The 22,625-nt window shown below is 41.8% G+C and overlaps 2 protein-coding genes across 8 annotated transcripts; one reads left to right on the top strand and one right to left on the bottom strand.

The window, feature by feature from the left end:
* Positions 1 to 128: 128 nt before the first annotated feature.
* On the bottom strand, positions 129 to 4,775 carry LOC307264189 (uncharacterized protein). Of its 2 annotated transcripts, none has more exons than XM_080045486.1 (5): positions 4,557 to 4,775; positions 3,258 to 3,466; positions 2,951 to 3,145; positions 2,651 to 2,797; positions 129 to 2,312 (listed from the first exon to the last, which is right to left on the bottom strand). In XM_080045486.1, the coding sequence occupies exons 2-5, from the start codon at positions 3,459 to 3,461 to the stop codon at positions 1,206 to 1,208; spliced, it is 1,653 nt and encodes a 550-aa protein (XP_079901612.1). In that variant the 5' UTR covers positions 3,462 to 3,466; positions 4,557 to 4,775; the 3' UTR covers positions 129 to 1,205. The 2 variants fall into 2 exon arrangements, with proteins under 2 accessions (XP_079901612.1, XP_079901613.1); XM_080045487.1 differs by having other exon boundaries at positions 3,258 to 3,461.
* Positions 4,776 to 5,337: 562 nt separating this feature from the next.
* Positions 5,338 to 22,471, top strand: ehmt2 (euchromatic histone-lysine N-methyltransferase 2). 6 transcript variants are annotated; one of them, XM_080045977.1, is made up of 28 exons: positions 5,338 to 5,366; positions 6,310 to 6,379; positions 6,504 to 6,665; positions 6,772 to 7,007; positions 7,217 to 7,295; positions 7,647 to 7,729; positions 7,859 to 7,999; positions 8,106 to 8,177; positions 8,535 to 8,655; positions 11,859 to 11,945; positions 12,424 to 12,560; positions 13,153 to 13,296; positions 13,722 to 14,041; positions 14,488 to 14,718; positions 14,990 to 15,072; positions 15,260 to 15,366; positions 15,827 to 15,949; positions 16,048 to 16,149; positions 16,261 to 16,365; positions 18,174 to 18,328; positions 18,992 to 19,159; positions 19,293 to 19,437; positions 19,548 to 19,625; positions 19,917 to 20,032; positions 20,385 to 20,471; positions 20,624 to 20,702; positions 21,337 to 21,512; positions 21,783 to 22,471. In XM_080045977.1, exons 1-28 carry the CDS (start codon positions 5,340 to 5,342, stop codon positions 21,961 to 21,963), a joined length of 3,615 nt encoding a protein of 1,204 aa, XP_079902103.1. In that variant the 5' UTR covers positions 5,338 to 5,339; the 3' UTR covers positions 21,964 to 22,471. The 6 variants fall into 6 exon arrangements, with proteins under 6 accessions (XP_079902103.1, XP_079902102.1, XP_079902101.1 ...); XM_080045976.1 differs by having other exon boundaries at positions 18,156 to 18,328; XM_080045975.1 differs by having other exon boundaries at positions 11,862 to 11,945; positions 16,048 to 16,365.
* Positions 22,472 to 22,625: the final 154 nt, after the last annotated feature.

Raw genomic sequence — 22,625 nt, 5'->3', positions numbered from 1 at the left:
TAATAACATGCCACAAATAAATAAATAAAACTGACTCATGACATAGCCAAAGAAGAGACTTTCAGAATATTTTATTTACATCCTGAACATGTGTTACATATACTGGAGTTCCTGATTTACAGGTCTGAGTAAAACTGGTCAAACTAAGAGACATGAAAATCAACAGGCCTTTGTCACTGAGGACACTTTAACATGTCAAAGTGGTGATTTATTAAGGATGACATAATTCCATTTAGCGGTTTGAAGTTACTAGTTCAGGGTTACTGTGTTGTACATTCTGGCTCTTGTGCTTTTCATGCTATGATCTAAGTCAAAATGTCGTCTGTGTGTGAAACAAGGCCTCGTTATTCAGTGTATATTAAACATATTTCACAGTCACATTTTTAAAGGCCACACAGTCAGCTGCACAGACTAGAAAGCTGGTCACTGTCAAATCAAATGATGGTGAGCTGTCAGTCTGAGGAGCACTTCGCTGCCTTAAAAGGTGCAGTGTGTATAATTTATTGGCACTTTTTTAGAACAGACTTGGTTGAAATTAAATATAATATTCATAAGTATGTTAAAATTAATCTATAATCGCTCAGTTGTTACTTTTATTTCCTAAGAATGAGCCTTTAATATCTACATTGGAGCGGGTCACCCTACATGGAGGCCGCCATGTTGCACCCCCATGTTTCTACAGTAGCACAGAATGGACGTAACGGCCATATGCTTTTTCTATAGTGGGTGCCCTAGGGAAAATGCACCTGTTAGAATACAAAGAAGAAGTATTATAGAATAAAATAATTAACATCTTTTTTTTTTAAAGATATTTTTTGGGCATTTTTATGCTTTATTTGAAAGTGCAGAGAGACAGAGGTGAAATGGGGCAGAGAGGGGAGTGACATGCAGAGAACGACCGCAGGTGGGAATCAAACCCGGGTCTGCTGCTGGGCCCGGCCCGGGAGGGGGACGCCTTACCAACTGAGCTAAAGGCGCCCCCATAATTAACATCTTCTCCTCATCACTTGATATTATGGAAAGACTTCAGGCAGTGGTGGATAATGCCTGCTTTAGTAACTAGCTTCTTGTCCTTGAAGGCCACCGTAGCTTCTGTAATTATTCGAAAGAGAGGGGTTACAAAGAAGACGTTGACATCTACAACGTTCACATCTAGATGCCACTAAATATTCATATATGACACACGGCACCTGTAATGCTTTGACCTATGACATCTGTTCGGTGACCAGGCATTCCTGCTCTTCCTCTCGTATTCTTCCGGCAGCGTTGGCTCGCTCTATCTCCTCCTGCTCGTGCAGTGAGTTCTGCCCCGTGGTTTTCCCGTGCTGTTCCTTTAAATGCCGTCTTAAGGCCGGTTTGTGGGCAAAGCGGGCGTGGCAGTAGGCGCAGCGGTGCGGTCTCTCTCCACTATGCAGGTTCATGTGGTCTATCAGTGTGGACTTCTGGGTAAAAGACTTGTAGCACAGGGGGCACTGGTGGGACTTGCCTCCGCCCCGGTGCACGGCCATGTGGCGGGTGAGGTTGGCGGCGTGGTGGAAGTGTTTGCCGCAGCAGGGGCAGGTGTACAGCATGTGAGTGGAGCGCGAGTGGGCTGCCAGAGAGAGCACGGAGGGGAACGTCATGCCGCAGTGCTCGCAGATCACTGGCCCGGACACGCTAGAAGTGGAGCCCACCACTGCCACGGACTCATCCCCTCCCTCGTTTGTCAACCCCGAACTCCCTTCGCCTGCATCACAGCCAGACTCTTCCAGCGCGTACTGGCTCAAGCTGCCAGCAGCAGCCCCCCCCGGTGACAAACTTTCTCCCTTGACGTCACCCATGCCAAAGTCTAATTGTGGGAGTTCAACTGACACGTAGCCTCCTGGCTTCGGCCTGTCTTGGCTCAAGTCCATCCCAAGACCTCCCGCCGTTGCTAGGTACCACACATCCTGCAGGTGTTGATCGCTGTCTGTGGCTCTTTTCTCCTGCGATGACATCCACCTCCTCCTCTTGAAACCCCTCCCCCTGCCTCTCCCTCGGCCCCGGGCTGTTTTGGGGTCGTGCAGCCTGTGTCTGAAAGTGCGGAGCCCTTCTGCGTTGAGTCCCGCAGAGCTGAGATCCTCTTCAGTTGCATTCAAGTCATATTCACAGTGTTCTCCTCCGTTGACCACACCGTCAGTCTCTGGGTAAGACGCCTCTGCAGGGCCGTCAGAGAGAGCACATCTCTCCTCCTCTCTGTCCCGGGCTAAGTGCACCTCTAACTCTCTGAGCTTTCTGAGCTCTACGAGATCTCTGTGTTGTCGCCGGACCTCCTCCTCGTCTGATGCATTCATCTGTAACAGAAAGAAGACTTAGTAAGGTGGAAATTATACTTAGTATTGTGGAATTATACTAAACTGGAATACTACTTTCTTTTGATTGATTGTTTCAGGACCTTTAATGAGCTTATTATAATATACTACTTTTTTTTTGACTGTAGCATCTTTAAGTAAATTTTGATGGCAAATTAAAATATCTTACATTGTAACTATATTGTTATCCTGTTATTCTCCAGATTGTTTTGCTGTCTAATTCTGTGTTATACTTAATAAGTAATGTTATTGTTGACACTAGATTTGAAAGTTACCCTTGCATTTGAGTTTTTCTCCCACACACAAACCTTAATACACACCTCTTCCTGCATTGGACTGTTGAGGTGGTAATGAGAAGACATGTCACCGCTGTTCTCCTCCACTGAGCGCACCAGAGGAGGAGACGCAGCAGAGCGAATGCTTCCGCTGACGATCACCAGTCCAGACCTGCTCTCCTCTGAAGTCACCTGGAGAGAGAGAAACAGGATGATGAGATTGCTAAAAAAAAACATGAAAACTGCATCAATGAAAGCTAGGAATGATTCGCCTTCACTGCACGAGACAAGCATCAACTACAAATAATACGTTAACATTTAGAATGATTGTTTTGGATTACTGACCTTTGAGGGACTGGGGTTCTTTAGCTGCATGTACTTCTTCAGGGCACCGCGGCAACGCTCCACAATGTGCTCCATCTGTAGGTAGCTGGCAGCGGTCAGGTAGTTCACAATCTCCCCCGAGTTAAACTGTAGGACGCCAGTGTAGCAAGACTGCAGCAGATCGCACACCACTTTGGAGCTGTACAGCATCGACACCTGAGTGAAAATGTGAAAGAAACAACATGAGAAAGCATTGTTTTTACTCACCAGAGAGATACAATGACAGCATCTATGGTGTGACACTGTGTGTGCGTTGTCATCTGCCTACTTGAAGCTTAGAGGACGGGTTGAGGAGGAACTGGTCCCGTAAGAAAGGAGAGCACGCTGCCAGCACCACCTTATGCCCCTTGAATGTCTGGTTGTCGCTGGCAACAATGGTGATGTCGCAAAATTGTTGGCGGGACCTCAGGGAATTAATGTGCGTCAGGGTCGTGTCCCCGTGGCCCGGTAACCGGAAACACAGCATCTCCATCTTCACTGAGGAGAGGGCATTCATGACAAATAACTCTTTAAATTAAGAAAATCAAAAGGCAGACACCATGGCAAAAACACAGGAATATCTTTAGGAAGGCTTAATGTCTGGAAAATTGGAGTCTATTCAAATGCTCGGGACATACAGCATTATTGTAAACTATTTTTTTAAATTTCTATGTCAAATATGGGTTATTTCTAGAGTTTCATATACTTATTGAACCTGTTGGTGGAAATCTGAAGCACGAACTGCTCAATGCAAAAAGAATGGCAATGCATTAGGGTCAAATTACGACAACAGCAAGTGCAATGTTTTTTTTTAACGTGTGACTGATACCAACCTCTCAAAAGCCTGACTATAGCCGCCCTAGAAGTAAAACCAATAGTCAATCGAGACATACATCAGTCTAAATCTATTCGGTAATCAATTGTTTCACCTTTTCAAATGTGAAGATTAGCTGCCTTACTTTGTCACATATATTAAACTGAATGTCCTTGGGTAAGGGATGTTGGTTAATCTTCACTGCACGCCTTCTATTGGCGTGCAGTGAAGATTATCTATGGCTTGCTCTGTCGCCCTTACTGGAGGTTTATTCCTCTTTTTACCCATTAAAATACTATTCATGAGAGTTTTGGTCATTCAAATCGAGAGTCTATAAAAAACACTGTATCCAACAGATCTGAGGTAGAAAATGAAATAAGATTGTATCACTTGTTATGACAATATCATTATGTAGTGATGTGATAACAGATGGTATATTGCTGGTATTACGTCACTATAACAGTAGGCTATTTTATCGATTAATCATCAGCTTTGAAAGTTAGCTATCCTGTGTGGTTGTGGAAGAAATTACAAAGACATTCATATTAACTTAACTAAGAAAACATGTCTACAATGCAGTCTACAATGAAAATGAGGCTATGAAATCGACGGGTGTGATTGCCGTTAGAGACGTTTGTTTTCATCTTTTTACTTCTGGCCAAATGTTTCCCACTAATCTGGACAGTGGCTAACGTTAGCTGCAAATTAGCTCTCATCTGCTACTGAGCAACCACACAAAACGAACAAAAATCGTTAAACTTTGCTGTCACTCACCTTCCTTGTCTTCAGTGCTCTCTAGAAAACCAAGCCTGTATTTGTTGCTACACAGCAACAACCGTTAACGTTCATTAGCTGGCAATATTTCCGCATACATAGCCTAATGCTTCAATTTCTGTTTACTTTTTGGCCCCTTTCGCATCTCGTGACAACAGACACAAACACCGCTAGACTGCCTCTTTTTCTCTGAAACTGACTTTGAATCGGTTTTCGAGGGGTGCCTCTTCTGACGGTTAGCTGTAAAATCATAGTACGCACGCTGACTTCTGATCAGCGCTCCTCCCATCAGAGTATGAAGGGGGCGGGCCCAAAAGGTGTTACGTCGAGTTTCGACAGTAGTTTTGTGCATACTGAATAATGCACATAGATAGATAGATAGATAGATAGATAGATAGATAGATAGATAGATAGATAGATAGATAGATAGATAGATAGATAGATAGATAGATAGATAGATAGATAGATAGATAGATAGATAGATAGATAGATAGATGTAACTATTTGTAGGCCTTCTTCTGGATTGCACAAAAGGCCATCAAAATGAAACAGTCAATATAACAAAAGTCAAGAAAGTCAAAATTATGAAAAAACTAATTATAATGTCAAAAGAAGTCTTCAAAATGCGATGTAATTATCTTAAAACAAATTGGAAATAATTCCTCTTTTAGCTTGTGTGCCAGCAATTATCTGTAGGGTAGGCAAAACTCGGCGTAACCTATGGGCGTAACACCGGCGATGACGTGATCACGTTCATATACGTCGGGGTGCTCGTCGGGAAACATGTCGGCATCTGCGACTTCGACAAAGGTAGCAAACCCCAATGCAACACAACAAAATTACATACTGACTGTATTTACGCCTGTTTGACCACTTGTTAACGCATTAGCATACATTGCAAAAAGCCTGCCACTGACGCTGCAGTCTGCCACAATGCAACATTGTTTGTCGATTATTAGAGCTCTTTGTTGCAAAGCTGTGCTACACTGTTAGCCGCGTTAGCCTGGAACAATTCTGTGTTTATCTGACTGAAATAGCTGTAGTTACAAGGGTGCTCGTGTTTTTGCCTCACTCCTTGACTGTTAACATGACTGCATAATCTTCGTCCTGCGTTGTGTTTTTTACGTTATAAAAGGTGTCCGTAGGCTATGTTTCGATCGCTTAAAGTTGTAGAAGCAAATGTTGAGACAAAATGTACTTTTTGTATGCCCCACCAAAAGTGAGATGTTGAGGTGGTTAAAATCTACATTGCCTGTTTGTTTTTACGGACTATTGTTGGCGGTAGGGTCTTGCTTTGGTTTGTGTAAATGGCATGAATGGGCTGACTGACTGATGGCGGTATGTGACGTAACGTACAAAGACGAGCAGCCATTGGTCGAAAGGTTTATTTTGGTTTATCGTGAACACATCAGCAATTGATGACTGAAAATGATATTATTTAGGTGAGGCTGGTAACCGAATTTCATCTCGAAACCCAATTGCATCTTGATCATGTAGGCTACAGTCTATGGTTGAGACTGGACAAACAAATGAGAGATCAGTGATTTGCTGCTTTCACCAGTCCTGTAATGTCTAAAATGTAGGCCTAGGTAAAACTAGGTTAGGCTACTGATTAATTCCCCAAAACACAGAAAGGGCTCATAGTTCTGAAGTGTTAGTTTGAGTGTAATCCTGAATAGGAATAACCTTTTAAAAGGACAGATACTTTTTTCTTGACAATAAAATCTGCAATTTTTTTGGTTTCATCTGCCAGGAGCCTCCTGAAGGAAATGACTCAGACACAGCAGAAGAGTCAATAGCTGGACCAAGTCAAGCAAAGGAAGGTGCGTCTGCTGCTCATTTCTGCACAGAGATTTAGTTAGAAATCGTGTTAATTTTTACATACACAAATAAACAGAACTGTCGTGTGACTTTGTAAAACATATGGAGAACTCTTACATTTTCCAGATAATGCAGCCCCCAGCACAGCTGCTGTTGCCAAGACGACCGAGTCCATGGGTGCTATGTCGTCAATGTTCTTATCGCAGGAGCCAGAGAAGGACGCTTCAAACTCTGAAGACGAGGGAGGCAATTGTTCACCCCCCTCCTCCCCGGACAAACCTGCTGCAGGTAAGACCTGGGTGATTTGATAACTGGGGGGCATCTGCTCTCATGTCACTGATTTTGGAAAATTTTCAAGCAATTCAAATTCAATTCTTATCCCTCCGTCTTACAGGACACGCAGCAAAGTCCCTTCTATCAGCGTCCTCCTCACCTTCTACATCATCAACGTTGTCGCCGGGCAGAGCAAAGATGAGCGTTTCAGGGCCCGGTAGCAGTAAGTCTGCCCCGGCACCTGGTCTCTCCTCTTCCACTTCCTCTGCCACCGCTTCCTCCTCTCCCTCCGTCTCCCCCGCCCCGTACAAGATCCACCGGGCCCGCAAGACCATGAACAGGCCCCCACCAGCACAGGTGAGCCTTTATAATCGCCAACAAGTACTTCTCCTTTATGAGTAAAATCAGATGTGCAATTGTTTATTTTGTACCAGCACTTCTGACATCTTCTTGGCCTTCTGGTTATCAAACTAGTCCGTGGCAAAACGTACAGGTTTGACAGTGGTTCATTTCTTTGTTAAAACCTTTTTCAAGACTGTGATTTACTGACTGTTTTTGTTTTCCAGATGAGCCAATTCGAGGCACCTGTTGCACCTGTGACACCTTCAGGATCCTCTGCCTGCCTTTCCTCCGACTCTGAAACTGGTGAGTCGCTTTACTTCTTCTTCTTCTTTTCGTTTATTGGCGGGTTGCAACCATAACTTTCTTGGTGCATGCATACCGCCACCAACTGTACCGGAGTATGTAACAACCGTATTTATGTGTGAGTCGCTTACGAAAGCTAGAAAACGGTGATACACTAGTAATGTTTGCCTGTTAGAAGTCTAGTCTAGTCACACAGTTACATTTAAGTGGAATGGTTATTGTGAAAAAAAGGCCAGTGAAAAATACTTTTTTAAATTGAAAATCGTATAGTATCTTTAAAATAATCAAATTAATATGAACAAAAATGTGATAGAGTGCCTTGTTTAGTCCGCGTTGTCATGTTTCCAATAGTTGCAAAAAGGAGAAAACTGGGTCAAATATCCGACGGCACACCTGAGATGTCCGAGAACATTCCAGAAAATGATCAAACTTTGGTAAGGCTGTTTTTTTTAAGAAAATCATTTATACTTTACTGATCTAATAACATCAGTTGTTAATCTTGTCTGTTGTTCCCCAATGTCTTCTGCTATTTTTTTTTCTTTTATTTGTTTAACAAAACTCAGAAAGAAACAATAGTCCATAAAAAGGTGGAGCCTGTTGCTATTACTGCGCCAGAGAAGAGCAGCAGCAGTGTGGGGGAATCAGAGGAGTTAGTAGTCGAGAATATTCAGACATCCAGTCCTATTATGCGAGATTCAGAAAAGGTGTGAGGTTTAGATCTACTTATTGTCAGTGAAAAGCGGTTATTGTCCATAATTGTCAGAAAATCTTTGAATTGTTAAACTTGCTGTGCTTTTGTTTATTCTATAGTTTGAGAATGGTGGGGCAGAAGCACGGCAGCAAACTAAAGACATAGAGGGGTCAGTGAACATGTCAGATCATGTGAGTGATTCTATCTATCTTATAGCTTGATAATTACGTTCTTATCTAGCTATTATACTTCCCCTCTTCATAAACCATTTGCCATAGCAATAAAACATTAAATAATTTTGTTGAACCTACTATTTATTTGTTCCAACTGCAGAATAGCATCAAAACAGTGGCAGGATTATGTGTATCACATAGTTCAGTTTATCTTCATCATCCAATGCTATTGGCGAGTATAGTAGTCGGTTAGTCTTTTTAGGTTGGTTAATAAAAAGCTAATTTAAAAAATAAAACGGGAATTGCTTAACCCCTTATTCTACTCTTCACAGATTTGTCACATTTTTATATTCAGACAGAATTTCTCCCTTGCAGAGTTCAGAGTCGGAAACACAGAGAGCGGTCGAGAGTCGAAATGAGAGTGAGGAGTCGTCGTGGCATCAGTCGGACCAGGACAAAGAGAGAAACGCAGCTGATGTGGTGGAGACAGGGGGAGGTGAGTGACATTACCTTTTACTAGAAACACGTTTATCTCCCATATTTAAACATGTCAGATAAAGTTAGAATTTTCTTGATCAACAGAAAAGTCACTTTACTGTCGAGGATAAAACAAATCTCCACAATTGAATCTAAATTAAGATGTAAATTGCATTGTTCATCCCCTTTACTTTGATCCAACACAAATATCACTGTGTGCAGCCAGTATAGGTCACATAATCACTTAACTGTAGATCACCTGTGTCTAATCTAGGTGTCACTCAAAGAATATAACTTTATGTCCTATCCTTTTTGCAAGTACCCTGCTCCTCTGCTTAACTGGGATTGTCAGACCATTCATTCACATTTAATACGAAAGTGGTATCAACGTATTCCACTTAGATCAGGGGTGTCCAAACTACGGCCCGCGGGCCAACTGCGGCCCGCGGCCCGCTTTTTATTGGCCCGCGGCCGATTTTAAAAATATAATGCAATATGGCCCTTTGAAAAAAAAAAAATTTTTTTTTTTTTTTTTTTTTTTTGCATTTCTTAGTTAACCCACTAGTGCAGGGGTGTCAAACACTGATTGATTGGCCCTTGGAACATTTTAAAAATATAATGTAATATGGCCCTTTTCATTTTTAAATAATTTAAATGCACTCATTATATTACAGAGAAATATGTCCCATAAAAGAAAAAGAGCACCAAGGCCATCCCAGAGGACCCTGCATAATATTTTAATTTAAATTAATATTATTATGGAAAATCCATGTGTCCTTCTCCAATAGCTTCTAATTCATCTGACAGTTTTTACATTTTTTTTCATACAAAATTCTTCAGCTTTAGCCTCTTAATTTCCCTCTCAAAGTGCACCAGATTCATGCATTTCACTTTAAAAACTTAAAAAAATCTCCCGGGGGGGCATACCCCCGGACCCCCCTTGGAGGGGCGGGATCTCGGCTGGCTAATATTTTCACCAAGCTGGACATTAGACGTAAAAGCAGAAAACACTGGGTGTATTAATGGCATTTAACAAGAGGGGCGATGTATCTTTTTAATGTGCAAGGAAAGTGTTGCCGTGAAGAAGGATTACAATTTCCGAAGACACTATGAAACTAAACATCAGAGCAGCTACATGTCCTGATAAATGTGTTATTTTTGCAAAGTGGCCCGGCCCTTCGTAGATTTTTCTGTATGTGGCCCTCAGTGAAAAAAGTTTGGACACCCCTGACTTAGATGGTACATAAATAACGCATAACAAGCAGGTAAGAAAAAAAAGCCATATAAAACGTAATATAATATATTTATCATAGGCTATATTGGCTTAATATTGACAATAAACCAAAAGAAGATGCATACAATGTGCAGTATATCAATTTCCTCACCATATCCCCTCTTCCCATAATTCATCTCCAGATGTTACAAGTAGAAAGGCCTCTAATTATTTATTACAAATGCAAACTGTCTATGGGCCTTCTTCTCATGCTATCACCGCTCAAACTCATTCACCCCAACCATGGACCTACCAGCACAGGGCCTAGGGGCAGATCATGAGGAATGTAGCTCAGACCATCCACATCTAAGTAGCAATTCTCAAGTTATGGCCAGTGCCACCAACCTGGCCATTCGTTTTCCAAGAAATTGATATTACAGTAGGCTAGTAGTCCCTAAAAGCAAAGTCTGAACAAAAACATAAACTGTTAAACATATAGAATAGATGAACAGACCTCGAAGGGAGATGGAGACTTTCTTACCTCATTCTATGGCTGGCTGCGTACCTCTTCTGCGCTGGTTAGCCTGCTTGCTTCCTAGCTTGATTCATCCCTCCTTCTCTCTTCACCACTTTAGTATTAAACAATTCATTGATCACGATAGGCTACGGCTACGTCTCTCGGCGGAGTTTCGGATCGGGGTTTTGACGCTAGAGACCGATGAGTCCGCGCCGCGCTGTATTTTAGATAACCAAGTCGGGGTTTTCTCAATAAACTTAGTCACTGTGTCGGACTTTTCTTCTTCTCCCGCTGAAATGTCCAAATATGCGTTTATTATAGTTCCATCATCATCCCGCCACCTGCGCCACAAAACGGACTACACTTCCTCAACTCCATCAAAAACGATCTGAACTTCTGCCACGAGTTTGTCAAGTTTGCCGTTAAATTCCTGTCCCAAGTTAGTGAGTCGTTAATTGAATGTATCAAGCCGTTAATATCCGTTTTTAGGTCCTTTTATCGACTTAATAATATCTTCTGAATCCATGCTCGTTCCGGGGTTCGTCTTTATTTTGCTAGCTTGCGCTGCTTTGTTATGCTAACTTTCATCGTCAAATCAATAATATTTTTTGTTACCCCGTAGGCTATATCTATCGTTTTGATATGTCTGGAACATGGTCCACTATGCGTCCATGATAACTACCTGTTGCCACACAGCAAAGTCCCTTAATTGTCAATATAAAAACAAATCTCTACCAATGAATCCCAATTAAATGTTAAAAAAAAATATTTAATAATAATATAGTGTTAACCTTTACTTACCGGTACATCCAACAGAAACATCCTTGGTCCAGCCCTTTGAGGTCCCATAATAAATGTACATCACCACCTGTGTCTAATCAAGGTTTGATTAGGCTCAAATCCTCCTTGGTGTGGAAACTAACTACTGTTTTTGCCAATTAAAATAATTAACCAAGACATCATGAGGGTAAAGGGGAAAAGACACAGCCAACAAATTCATGACAAGATCATTGAAAAGCACAGATCAGGGCAAAGCTACATGACCATTTCCAGAGGGCTGAATGTCCCTCATAGTACAATTAAAAGAATCGTCCAGAATTGGAAAAAGTATGGTACGACAACTAAAAAGGCATTTATGACAAAGACCCCAACCATGAGACCTCTAGAGGAGAAGATGCAGTGTTTGAGAATCGAGGATTTTTGGAAGAAAGAGGAACCTCACTCGCTGTGTTGCAAAGTCAGACAGGGACCAAATACAGCGTCCAGATGTGCAAAGCTGATACAGACCCTTCCACAAACTCAAAGGGTTTTAATTGCTGCCAAAGGTAATACTAATGTTATTGTATATACTATGTTTTAAAGGGGCGAATAGAGGAAGAGTGAATAGTTATTTTTTATTGGTATTGCATCTATGAATTATTCACTCCATTCAACTGCACCATTTTCTCTCATGTCTCATACTAAGTGCTGATAGTTTGTCATTTGTCCTCAGCAGACAGGCCCACTGAGTACACAGAGGTTCCCTTGGGTGCTCTGGACATCGCTGCTGCGGACAGTCTGACACTTTCTCCTCATCAAGGTAGGTTGATGAAATATCCAAGATACCGTAATCTTAATTGTTTTAAAGGTAACTGTCTCGCCCTTGTCTTTTTCTCTGTTATCGTGGTGGTATCAAATAAAACTAAGAACAAAAGAGACGATTAAAAAAATAATAGAAATGCTCAAATTCTTTGTTTATTCAATAATAAAAATATTTTGTAGCAAATATCATCCATTAGGAGCCCTGTGTGTGCACTGTGAATATGTTGACATGAATAACATTAATACATTGGTTAATAACATGTCTGAAAAGGGTGAAAATGGATTTTTAGCAGAGAAAAGCTAGTTTGGCGTTTTGCATGAGAATAAGATTAAACTTTTTACTGTTTATAAAAGGTAAATTTTCTGTTAAACTATTTTAACACATTGGTCCTTTTGTTCGTCTCTTTCCATGTAAAATGGACAGTTGCGACCATAAACTAACCCGGTGAACAATCCACCCTGTCTCCCTTCTGCAGAAGGCAGCGATGCAGGGGACACAGAGCGGCTGGAGGAGCTCCCTCTGTGTAGCTGCAGGATGGAGGCTCCGCGGGTCGACAGCACCAGCCACCGCGTCAGCCGACAGTGTATGGCCACCGAGAGCTTCAACGGAGAGGTTTGTCTCTGCCCTGGCTATGTGTGTGTTTGTGTTGACTTTGTGCTTGTTGATGTGGTCATTTGAAATAGGCCCCATCACATCCATTATTAATGGGTAATTATTATAATTTTTTTTTTAATCAAACAGGGCTTAGATAACTGTCAATATGCGGCCAAAGCCGTCTTGACTGGAGTCCTTTCAGACATTTACCATGACTCCGAAGTTCCCTGCTCTCCTGATACATGCAAAGTCATGTTGAAATTGAGTAGTAGCCCTGTTAGTGGACGTTTATCCATCCAAATCCATATGACGTAGGCCCTTAGCAGTGGTGATTATACTTGACAGCGGCCATTCTAGCTGGAAATAAAAGACCTGTTGAATGCCGTGATTGACCAATCAGAACACCGCATTTATCAGTTCCATGTAATAAAGCTACTTAAAATGGTGTTGAATTAGCTTTGTATTGCTGAATCGTTGGAACAAAAAAAATCTTTGTGGGGTCAATAGTGTGGCTGATCAATAGAAGTAATTAGGGTTTAGTCAAAGCAAAGTAATAATATATCGTTACAAACTCCCTAACTAATCTCTTCTCTCCTGCTCTGTTTGTCAGCTGAGGGCTTGTACCAATCGGACTTTGAAAGGGGAGACGATGCGGCCGTCCAGTCGGGTGTCCCTCATGGTGCTCTGTGACGCCCATCGCTCACACATGGTCAAACACCACTGCTGTCCTGGCTGTGGATACTTCTGCTTAGCGGTGAGACATTTAAACTACCTACAGTACCGTGGAAAAATACAGTGTATTTAATGTTCTGATACTTAAAAGTTGGTTCATTGCTTCATGCACAACTGATTTTCTTTTAGTGCAGTTGATGTTAAGATAAGATAAGTTAGCCTTTATTGACATTGCACAGAGTAGACGCAATGAAATTGGGAGTACCACAAGTGAATGTGCATTAAGCGATAAAGATAAGCAATCAAAAGAAAATGGTAAAAGTGCAGGCGTTACACAAAAAACACTTAGGACACATCAAAGGACAGGTGATGTCATAAAAAACTAAAATATTAAGAAGGAAAGAAGGCACTAGGCACATTGTACATTAAAGCAACGTTTTCCACCTAAGAATTTGAGTTGTCAATGCTTTCTTCTCGATATCCCTACACCACCTCCTTGTCCTTCAGGGCACGTTTCTTGAGTGCTGCCCGGACCAGCGCATCGCTCACCGGTTCCATCGTGGCTGTGTGACGGTGCTGGGCGGCGGGCGCAGCAGAGGAAACGGCGGGATGCTTTTCTGTCCCCACTGTGGAGAAGACGCGTCAGAGGCCCAGGAGGTTACCATCCCTTCATTCAGCTCATCCACAGCCTCTGCCTCCACCGTGGTCACTATGTCTGCCTCCTCCACCACCACCCCGTCTCTGCCTCCCTCCGTCCCCACCGGGCCCTGGCTCACTGCCTCCACTGGAGGCATGAAGGACGGGAAGATGCCCGAAAGACCCGTCAGGTAAGAATTGGATGTGAGAGAATAGTAATTGGCTCCATTAAAGAGGACGTATGATGCCCATTTTCAGGGTACAAAATTCTAATTTGGGTTTCTATTAGGAACTGTTTTCATGGTTTTGTGTCCAAAGCACCCTTTATGTTTCCCACAGTCCATGTCTGAACCTCTGTCTGAAACGCTCCGTTTTGAAGTCTCTTTAAGCCCCACCTTCCAAAAAGCAGAGTCTGCTCTGAATGGCCCAGAATCTAGCTCCCAGTTAGATTTAGGGAGATCTGGGGATGTGCTTATTACAGGTGTATGATTTGCTAGGTTAGGTGGGCAATGGGGTGCTTGGTTTCTCCCATTATGACGTCACAGGGAGGGGGGGGAATCTGACACTATTAGATGACCTTTAAACTGTGTCAAAGTTATTGTTTCTTACCTGTGGTCTCTGTGGCTTCCTCTTCCAGCGCTCGCATGCGCAGTAACGGCTTGCTAACACTAGCAGTGGAGCAGCAGCCCCCGCAGCCCGTAGCCTCTGCAGTAACCGTGGCGACCGCCCCCCCAGCAGAGGAGGGAGTGGACAGCGTGGGGCCTTCTCTCTGTATGCCCAACGGGAAACCCATCAGCCCCAGTGCACTGCCACCTGGGCCCAGCAGGGCGGCGCTGCAGAAGGCCATTCTCACACAGGACACTGAGAGGTAGGAGTTTGGATTTGACTAATTTCAGAACCATTCATTTTTAAATGATTGAAAAGTGGCCTCGGTAGAATACTTGAGAATTGTAAGGGTGTTTTCTAGCATCTCCACTATCCGTAGACATCTGCCGTCGGAGCAGATTGTTGCACAATTGCATGTTACAGTGACACAAATACTTCCGCTTTTGGGTTTGCTATAGCTCTTCCAAGACAAATCACATAGCTTTTAATGGACATCAGACCAAATTAGTGATAGTTGTTCTTTGATTTGCTAGGAAAAAGAAACTGAGGTTCCACCCCCGCCAGCTTTACCCTGCTGCCAAACAAGGAGAGGTGCAGAGAGTTCTGCTCATGCTGAGTGAGTGGCAAAAACCTTCATGTCAAATCTTATTTTACATGTACTGCCTGGGTTTGATCACAATGTTAAAGCTCTCATTTTTATGAAATGTTTTACTGCTTGTTCATTTCTCCTGAGCTGCTTATCCTTACTCAAAGATGTAGAAATGTGTTTACTAAAATTGTGTGTCTGTGTGTGTGAATGACAGTGGAGGGCATAGATCCAACGTACCAGCCCGACTCTCAGAACAGACGCTCTGCGCTACATGCTGCAGCTCAGAGAGGTCTGCTGGAAGTCTGCTACATCCTCGTACAGGTGAGAAATGGAATCCTTTTGTAGCATCTGTCTTGTAGGCTCTTTTTCCTTTGATTAGTAAACATTCAATAAATAAGCTATAATCATTATTTTTACGATAAAATGTGTCAAAGTACAATGGAAAGCAATGTGAAAAGTGTTGCTACTTGTGATGTACCTACAGGGAAAAATTACTTAAATCCTGTTCCTCCCAGCTTTACAGAGCTTTAAAGTTCATTGAGACAATTATTTTCTTAAGTTGCATAGACCAAAAGCAGAGTTAAAAGAGGCTCAATATTTTACACTGGAGCAGTCCACTTTAGTTTACGAGTAATTGTGCCATATTAGCATAAAATGTATGTCAATTTGTTCAGTGCTCGTTTTTGTTGGCCTCCCAAAATAAAGTTGTTATTGTTTGCAGCAAAAGATAAAACATAACTAAAACCTTTTTTAAGAATTATTTTTGATTGTGTACTGACAGGCCGGCGCTCAGGTGGAAGCCAAGGACAAAGACACGAGGACCCCTCTGTTGGAAGCCATAATCAACAATCATATCGAAGTGACTCGCTACTTGGTCCAGAACGGCGCCTGTGTCTATCATGTTGTGAGTGTCTCTTGGTTCCTAAAATTAAAATAAAACAGAAATGTGAACGATCAGGAGTTTGGTTGATTGCAGTCTTTGTTTGTGTCCTTGTTCTTCAGGAGATAGACGGATATACAGGACTCCACCACGCAGCCAAGCAAGGGAACCTGGAAATTGTCAACATGCTTCTGGAAACGGGGCAGGTTGATGTAAATGCACAGGTAATGGAAGGATCTAATTTAGAGCCACAAAATAACCTCTTGTCTAGTGAAACTGATGGGATTCTTCAACACAGTGTCCTAATTCTGATTCTTCATGTTGATTTGTTTCAGGACAGCGGCGGCTGGACGCCAATCATCTGGGCTGCGGAGCACAAACACGTAGAAGTGATAAGAGCACTGCTGAACAGAGGCGCTGATGTCACCATTAATGATAAAGTAGGTTTTTGCTAACAAACACTAAAGTTGGTATAAGTCGTTTGATGGTATGTTTCCTATTTAGTATCCATGCTATATTTGCTCTAGTGGAACACTGGGTACTTGTGTGTGTGTGTGTGTGTGTGTGTGTGTGTGTGTTTTTTTAAATTTTATTTTACAATTTACTTTGCAATTTACAGATAACGGTGTTGATTAAACTGGAATTGAGCTCTTTTTTTTTAAGATATTTTTTATGCTTTATTGATAGTGTAGAGCAGTGGTATTCACTATTTTTTTCATGAGAGCCGCACTGACAGGACAAAGTCAACAGGAGAGCCATTTTTACCGCAAAGTATCAAAAGCTATACATCCAGTCATACAAGCATGTCTGCTTATTAATATGTAGGCTAATTCCTGAACCAGTGTTTCCCACAGAATTTTGTGAAACTGAGGGAACCCAGTCCTTAGTGGGGTCCGGGGGCATGCTCCCCCGAAAGAAAATTTGGTACCTTTTAACCCAGAATGCATCAACCTGGTGCACTTTTGGAGGAAAATTAAGAGTTGTGTGACTGTGTACTATTATCTGGAATAATTTGAAGACACTGGGTCACATAACATCAAAGCTATTGAAGAATAAATTATTATCCTACTTTTTAGTCAAATATTTGTAAAAAAGAATTATGAATGACATATTCAATCATATAATACCCCCCTGGAATAAATTTTTTTTACCTTTCAAAAGGTAAATGCATCAATCTGGTGCACTATGAGAGGAAAATTAAGAGGCTAATTCAACTGTGTCATATGTGAGCTGTTTAGCAGCCTATTATTTTTCTGGAATAATTCAGAGACATTGGGAACCCTGCCTGATCAAAGTGAACATAGGCTACAATATGCAGTTTAGCCAACACACTTAATTTTCCTCGTTTGTGGAGCTTTGTATCTGTCCACCTGGTGCCCAACTGGTTATGAATAGACATCTATCAATTTTCAGCACATGTTCAATCACTTTCAGTCCTTATTACACCAGTTAAATAACCAGCATGAAATGTTGAAATCGCATCCAAGCTAGCGTTGTTGCGGTACCGTGCGTATGGTTGCCAGGTTGTTAGTGTCTTCCAATTTAGCGATATAAAACGAGATTTATTTTTTGCAAATGATTTAATATACTCCATGTTCGTGAGCATGCTTGTGATAGACGGTATGCATAACATATTTTTATTGACCGTGAGTTATTTTTTTCCCCCACCGTAGCCCAATCTATCCAAGAGCACATTCTCCCTTGTAATGCATGAACACCACAAATCTGGCAACCCCGCGGTCAGTCAGCGTAGGGCTGAGCAAGTTTAAATATATTTTCTAGTCTGTATTTCCACCTTGTAATGCCTCTGTTGACTTATTCTTTTATTCATTATTTGTAAGAGAGCAGGCACGTTAGTTTAACAGGTTTGATGTTATAGATCTGCTTGTTTTTAATGGTATTATGAAATATCTGTATTAACTGCATGATCATATCACAGTATTTTTTTACTGCCATGCGAGCCGCATGCGCTTTGCGAGCCGCGCAATGAGTAATACTGGTGTAGAGACAGAGTTGAAATGGGGCAGAGAGGGGAGTGACATGCAGAGTACGACCGCGGGCTGGAATCGAACCCGGGTCCGCTGCTGGCCGAGGCCCATGGGGGGACGCCCTACCAACTGAGCTAAGGGCGCCCCCCCATAGAATTGAGCTCTTTTGTCTATAACACATGGTGACAGAAACACTTAGGTTGTATTTGCATGGAAATATTTCAGGTTATTACTTTAAACAGTCCTATCTTTCTTTGCAGGAGCTGAACGTGTGTCTCCACTGGGCGGCGTACGCGGGGAATGTGGACATAGCAGAGCTGGTGTTAAACTCTGGCTGCTCCATCGCCTCAGTCAACATGCACGGGGACACGCCGCTCCACATCGCCGCCAGAGAGGGTTTCCTGGAGTGTGTGACGTGAGTCCATCACAAGCTGTAGCTGCGTGTTTAAAGAATATTTTGTTATCTTTTGGTTGAACCATAAGCCATAACAACCATTGAACGCTCGCCCTCTGTGTTTTGCCTGTTTGGTTGGAGAGATGTGAGGCGAAGAAAATTTGGCAAATCTAAACACAAAGACATAACGCACCTATTTGTAGTTTCAGTGTTCCTTTAACCTCCAATGGATTTGATTATCTTAAATAGCTATAACCTATAAACCTCCTGGGTTGGCTTTATATGTTTTGGGAATGTAAAAAGTGAACTGGTTCCCATGTACAACTCTGAATATATTTGTCAATTATATGTCCCTGCAAAGCCAATAAACAAAGAGGGGAAAAACAAATAAACATTCATCAATCAATCTACATAGACATAAAAAAATAACACAATATTACTGCAGAACTTACCCGAGAATAATCAAATTTTTAAACTTCTCTTCAGTAATCCAGTGATAATCGTCAGTATGTATTCACTGCAAACAGGAGCTGCTAACGGCTAATTCGGCAGACTTTCTCAATTGTGCCAGAAAGTCAGTTTTAGCCCACAGTCACATCTCCTGACTGTGCAAACAGTGAACGTACGGTATGATAATGGGATGTTAAGATGGTGTGGATCTCTCTCTCTCTCTCTCTCGTGCAGGTTGTTCCTGTCCAGAGGTGCAGACATTGACGTTGTGAACAGGGAAGGAGACACGCCTCTGACCCTGGCGCGGGCCGACACGCCGGTGTGGGTGGCTCTCCAGATCAACAGGAAGCTGAGGAGAGGAATAACCAATCGCATGCTTCGGACTGAAAGAATCATCTGCAGGTAGGTGTACTGTTATTTTGAACTGAGTCTGGTCTTCAAATGATGAGACTTATTCTTCACCAGGCATGTCCTCTTTATTCTCGATTTTAAAGATATTTGAATATCTGATATAACCCCTTGCTTTCTGTTGCAGTGACGTTGCACAGGGCTATGAGAACGTACCGATTCCATGTGTAAATGCGGTTGACGACGAGGGCTGTCCCTCAGACTACAAATATGTATCAGAAAACTGTGAAACGTCAGCAATGAACATAGATCGCAATATTACACACTTACAGGTAACATTTTGTACTTGTTTAGCTATTATTCTCTTACTGTTACACAAACACAACGATCTTATCCTCATGAAAAATGCATCTCACGCCTTTTTAATGTCTCTTTACTTCAGCACTGCAGCTGCACGGATGACTGCTCATCTAGTAACTGCCTATGTGGACAGCTCAGTATTCGCTGCTGGTATGACAAGGTAAATATCGAAAATGCTTTATACACACATCATCAAAGTAATCTGCTCAGAAAACCTGCAGGACTCCATTGAAGGAAATAACTATTATTGGCCTCACTTCAATACTGACAGACTTCATTTTCATACTTTGACCAGCTTCATGCGCACATTTTTTTATCAATGGATTCTTTAAAGATCTGTAAAAGCTGCTATTATTCACCAACATTTTAATGAGGTTTTGGTTTAAAAGTCTGTGAGATCCATGACGGCAATGACTAGGATTCAATAGGAACTAATCTGTAATTTCTCCAGGACCAACGGCTGCTCCAGGAGTTCAACAAAATTGAACCTCCACTCATCTTCGAATGCAACATGGCGTGTTCCTGTTACCGAACATGCAAGAACAGGGTGGTACAGGCAGGCATCAAGTAAGTATAACTCACTCGTCTAACATTATATTTATCATCCACATGCAACTGTTTTTATTAATTATTTCAGTAACAGTAACACTTAGCAAACCTAACAGTAAAAATTCCTTGTGAAGTAATTGGCTGGAGGGAAAAAGCGGTTTATCCCGGGGGAATTAATGGCGAACCAAAATAAATCACTGATGATAAACACTTAAGGCATTCATGTGCTGCCAACAATTATCAACATCCCAATTTTTTGGCTAACAATTCATTTTCTGCCTTTTGCATGACCAATATCCACACTGATTACTTCTTGTTCAGTCTTCTTGGCCACTCCAATCCTCATCATTTCGTCTTTGTTTCCCCTCAGAGTCCGTCTCCAGCTGTACAGGACAGAGAAGATGGGCTGGGGAGTTCGAGCTCTGCAGGATATTCCCCAAGGAAGCTTCATCTGCGAGTAAGAAATGCGCCTCCACACAAGTGGTTGCTCATATATGTGAAAAGTCAGAGTTTCTGAAGTAGGTGATCCACTGCAGGAACTGTATGAATCATCCTACCACGAAAACAAATACAACAAACAAATGAAACTACTCTCCTCTGTTGCCATAGATACGTCGGGGAGCTGATCTCCGACGCAGAGGCAGACGTCAGAGAAGATGACTCGTACCTGTTTGACCTGGACAACAAGGTGAACCGTTTTGTTTCTGCTGATTTATAGAAAGAGATGACTGTGGCTGAAAACATTGGAGAGAGTGTGCATTGCATATTAACTGCACAAACAATAATGAATAACTATCAAAGTAAATAATTAGCCATACCTTAATCTGTGCTGTTTGGTACAAGAAAAAAGTATGCATCCACAACTGCTGAGCAACAGCCTTTCCAATGTTTTAGCTTACAGCAGACTTTGCGCTCACAATTCCCGTGTAAAGTGCAGTGTTAACACTTCTCCAGTGTGTTACTTTGGACAGATTATATGAAGTTGGGGAAAAAATATTTTAAGTCTATTGTTTACATTTCTTCAATCATTTTAACATTAAAGATCAATCACTTCCTGAATTAAGAGACACAAACAAACAGCAAGACCATTCAAAAATAGTGACCTTCTACAGTCAGTTTTACATTTTACTGGAAACAATGAACGTTTGTATTCAATGGTTGTGTTTCATTGTATTTTTGATGGAATGTTTAAAATGCAGATTGAACATTTTGGACCATTAATAATTATGACCTGATGAGGGCGCTAGAGGAAAAGTTAAGGGATTGGCAAACTCTTTTTCTGACACAATGCATGTCTTTCCTGTTGTGTGCTCTCTGTAAAGGATGGGGAGGTGTATTGCATCGACGCCCGCTACTATGGCAACATCAGCCGCTTCATCAACCACCTGTGTGACCCCAACCTCATCCCAGTGCGTGTGTTCATGCTGCACCAGGACCTGAGGTTTCCCCGCATTGCCTTCTTCAGCTCCAGAGACATACACAGCGGACAGGAGCTTGGGTGAGACAATCACACCTTTGTTGTCTCCTATACATCCTCCCATCTGCCTTTTTAATGAATATTTTTCTTTTTCTTTCCTTCTTATATTCCCAATTTCACTCCCCTACTCTTAATTAATTTTTTAATATACCTTGTTTTTGGAGATTTTCTACATTGTCATTGATCATGTTTATTTATTTACATCTGCCTAATGCTCCACCTGGCTGTAATTTTAATTAAAAAACTCTACAAATACTTTTTATCTTGACTGTCCTTGTCCTTTTCTTTTAGATTCGATTATGGAGACCGCTTCTGGGACATTAAGAGCAAGTATTTCACCTGTCAGTGTGGATCAGAGAAATGCAAGCACTCTGCCGAGGCCATCGCCTTGGAGCAGAACAGACTGGCCCGACTGGAGGCTTGTCCAGAATCGGGGGCTGACTGTGGGATGAGCATGATGGGACACACTTAAAAACACTAAACCATCGGGCCTTTTGGATTAACTTCATCCATTTCATATGCACACATTAGCAGTGGAAAACAACACCTTGAGGGTTTTTTATTGTGTTTAAATTCTGTCTTGATGCATGGTGCTGTTTTTTGTACTTGAAATGTTTTTTTGTTAGTTTTTTATTTTATTTTCAAAACTCGCCACCTTATAGTTAGTCATTTCCCTTTTAGTAGAGGAAATGGGCTTTATCATATTTTTTAAACTGTGTGGGTATGTTTGAAGAAAACAGGAGGTCTTGTGATCCTGTACTTACAGTATGTTTACTGTATATCATTATGTCTTTTAGCATCTACACAAGTTTGTGCGTTAGTCTTGTTACTGTCATACATTATGTTTTCTGTTGTGCCAACGAACGCAATGCATTTTTACACATTACAGTGATGGGTCGACCATTGGCCCACACTGGACTCAATAATAAGGACCTGAGGGATGGAGTTGTTGATTGTGTTAGCTTTATTTTCTTTATTTTTGTACGTATTTTCTTTATCACATTTAGTGTAATAAATTAGCTCATGAGTTGATCTTTGGGCTCTTGTATTAAGTGTGTTGTTCTTCTCTTTTTAAATCGGTGCTCATTGGATTACAATATGTTTTGATAGGTTTTTCTTTATGCCATGTAAAGT

Source organism: Ammodytes marinus, assembly GCF_949987685.1.
Source record: "Ammodytes marinus genome assembly, chromosome: 17".
Lineage (NCBI taxonomy): Eukaryota > Metazoa > Chordata > Actinopteri > Uranoscopiformes > Ammodytidae > Ammodytes > Ammodytes marinus.
Note: the sequence above shows the minus strand (reverse complement) of the source record. Positions and strands in the feature narration are given on the sequence as shown.

Bases quoted from the DNA above. Each gene is read 5' to 3' on its own strand.
- LOC307264189 (XM_080045486.1), bottom strand. From the start codon at position 3,461: ATGGAGATGCTGTGTTTCCGGTTACCGGGCCACGGGGACACGACCCTG. The intron at 3,146-3,257 runs GTAGGCAGATGA...ATTTTCACTCAG, and splicing joins ACCCGTCCTCTAAGCTTCAA to GTGTCGATGCTGTACAGCTC. The intron at 2,313-2,650 runs GTGTGTATTAAG...TTTCTGTTACAG, and splicing joins ACAGTCCAATGCAGGAAGAG to ATGAATGCATCAGACGAGGA.
- ehmt2 (XM_080045974.1), top strand. From the start codon at position 5,340: ATGTCGGCATCTGCGACTTCGACAAAG. The intron at 5,367-6,309 runs GTAGCAAACCCC...TTCATCTGCCAG, and splicing joins CATCTGCGACTTCGACAAAG to GAGCCTCCTGAAGGAAATGA. The intron at 19,626-19,916 runs GTAAATATCGAA...TAATTTCTCCAG, and splicing joins TTCGCTGCTGGTATGACAAG to GACCAACGGCTGCTCCAGGA.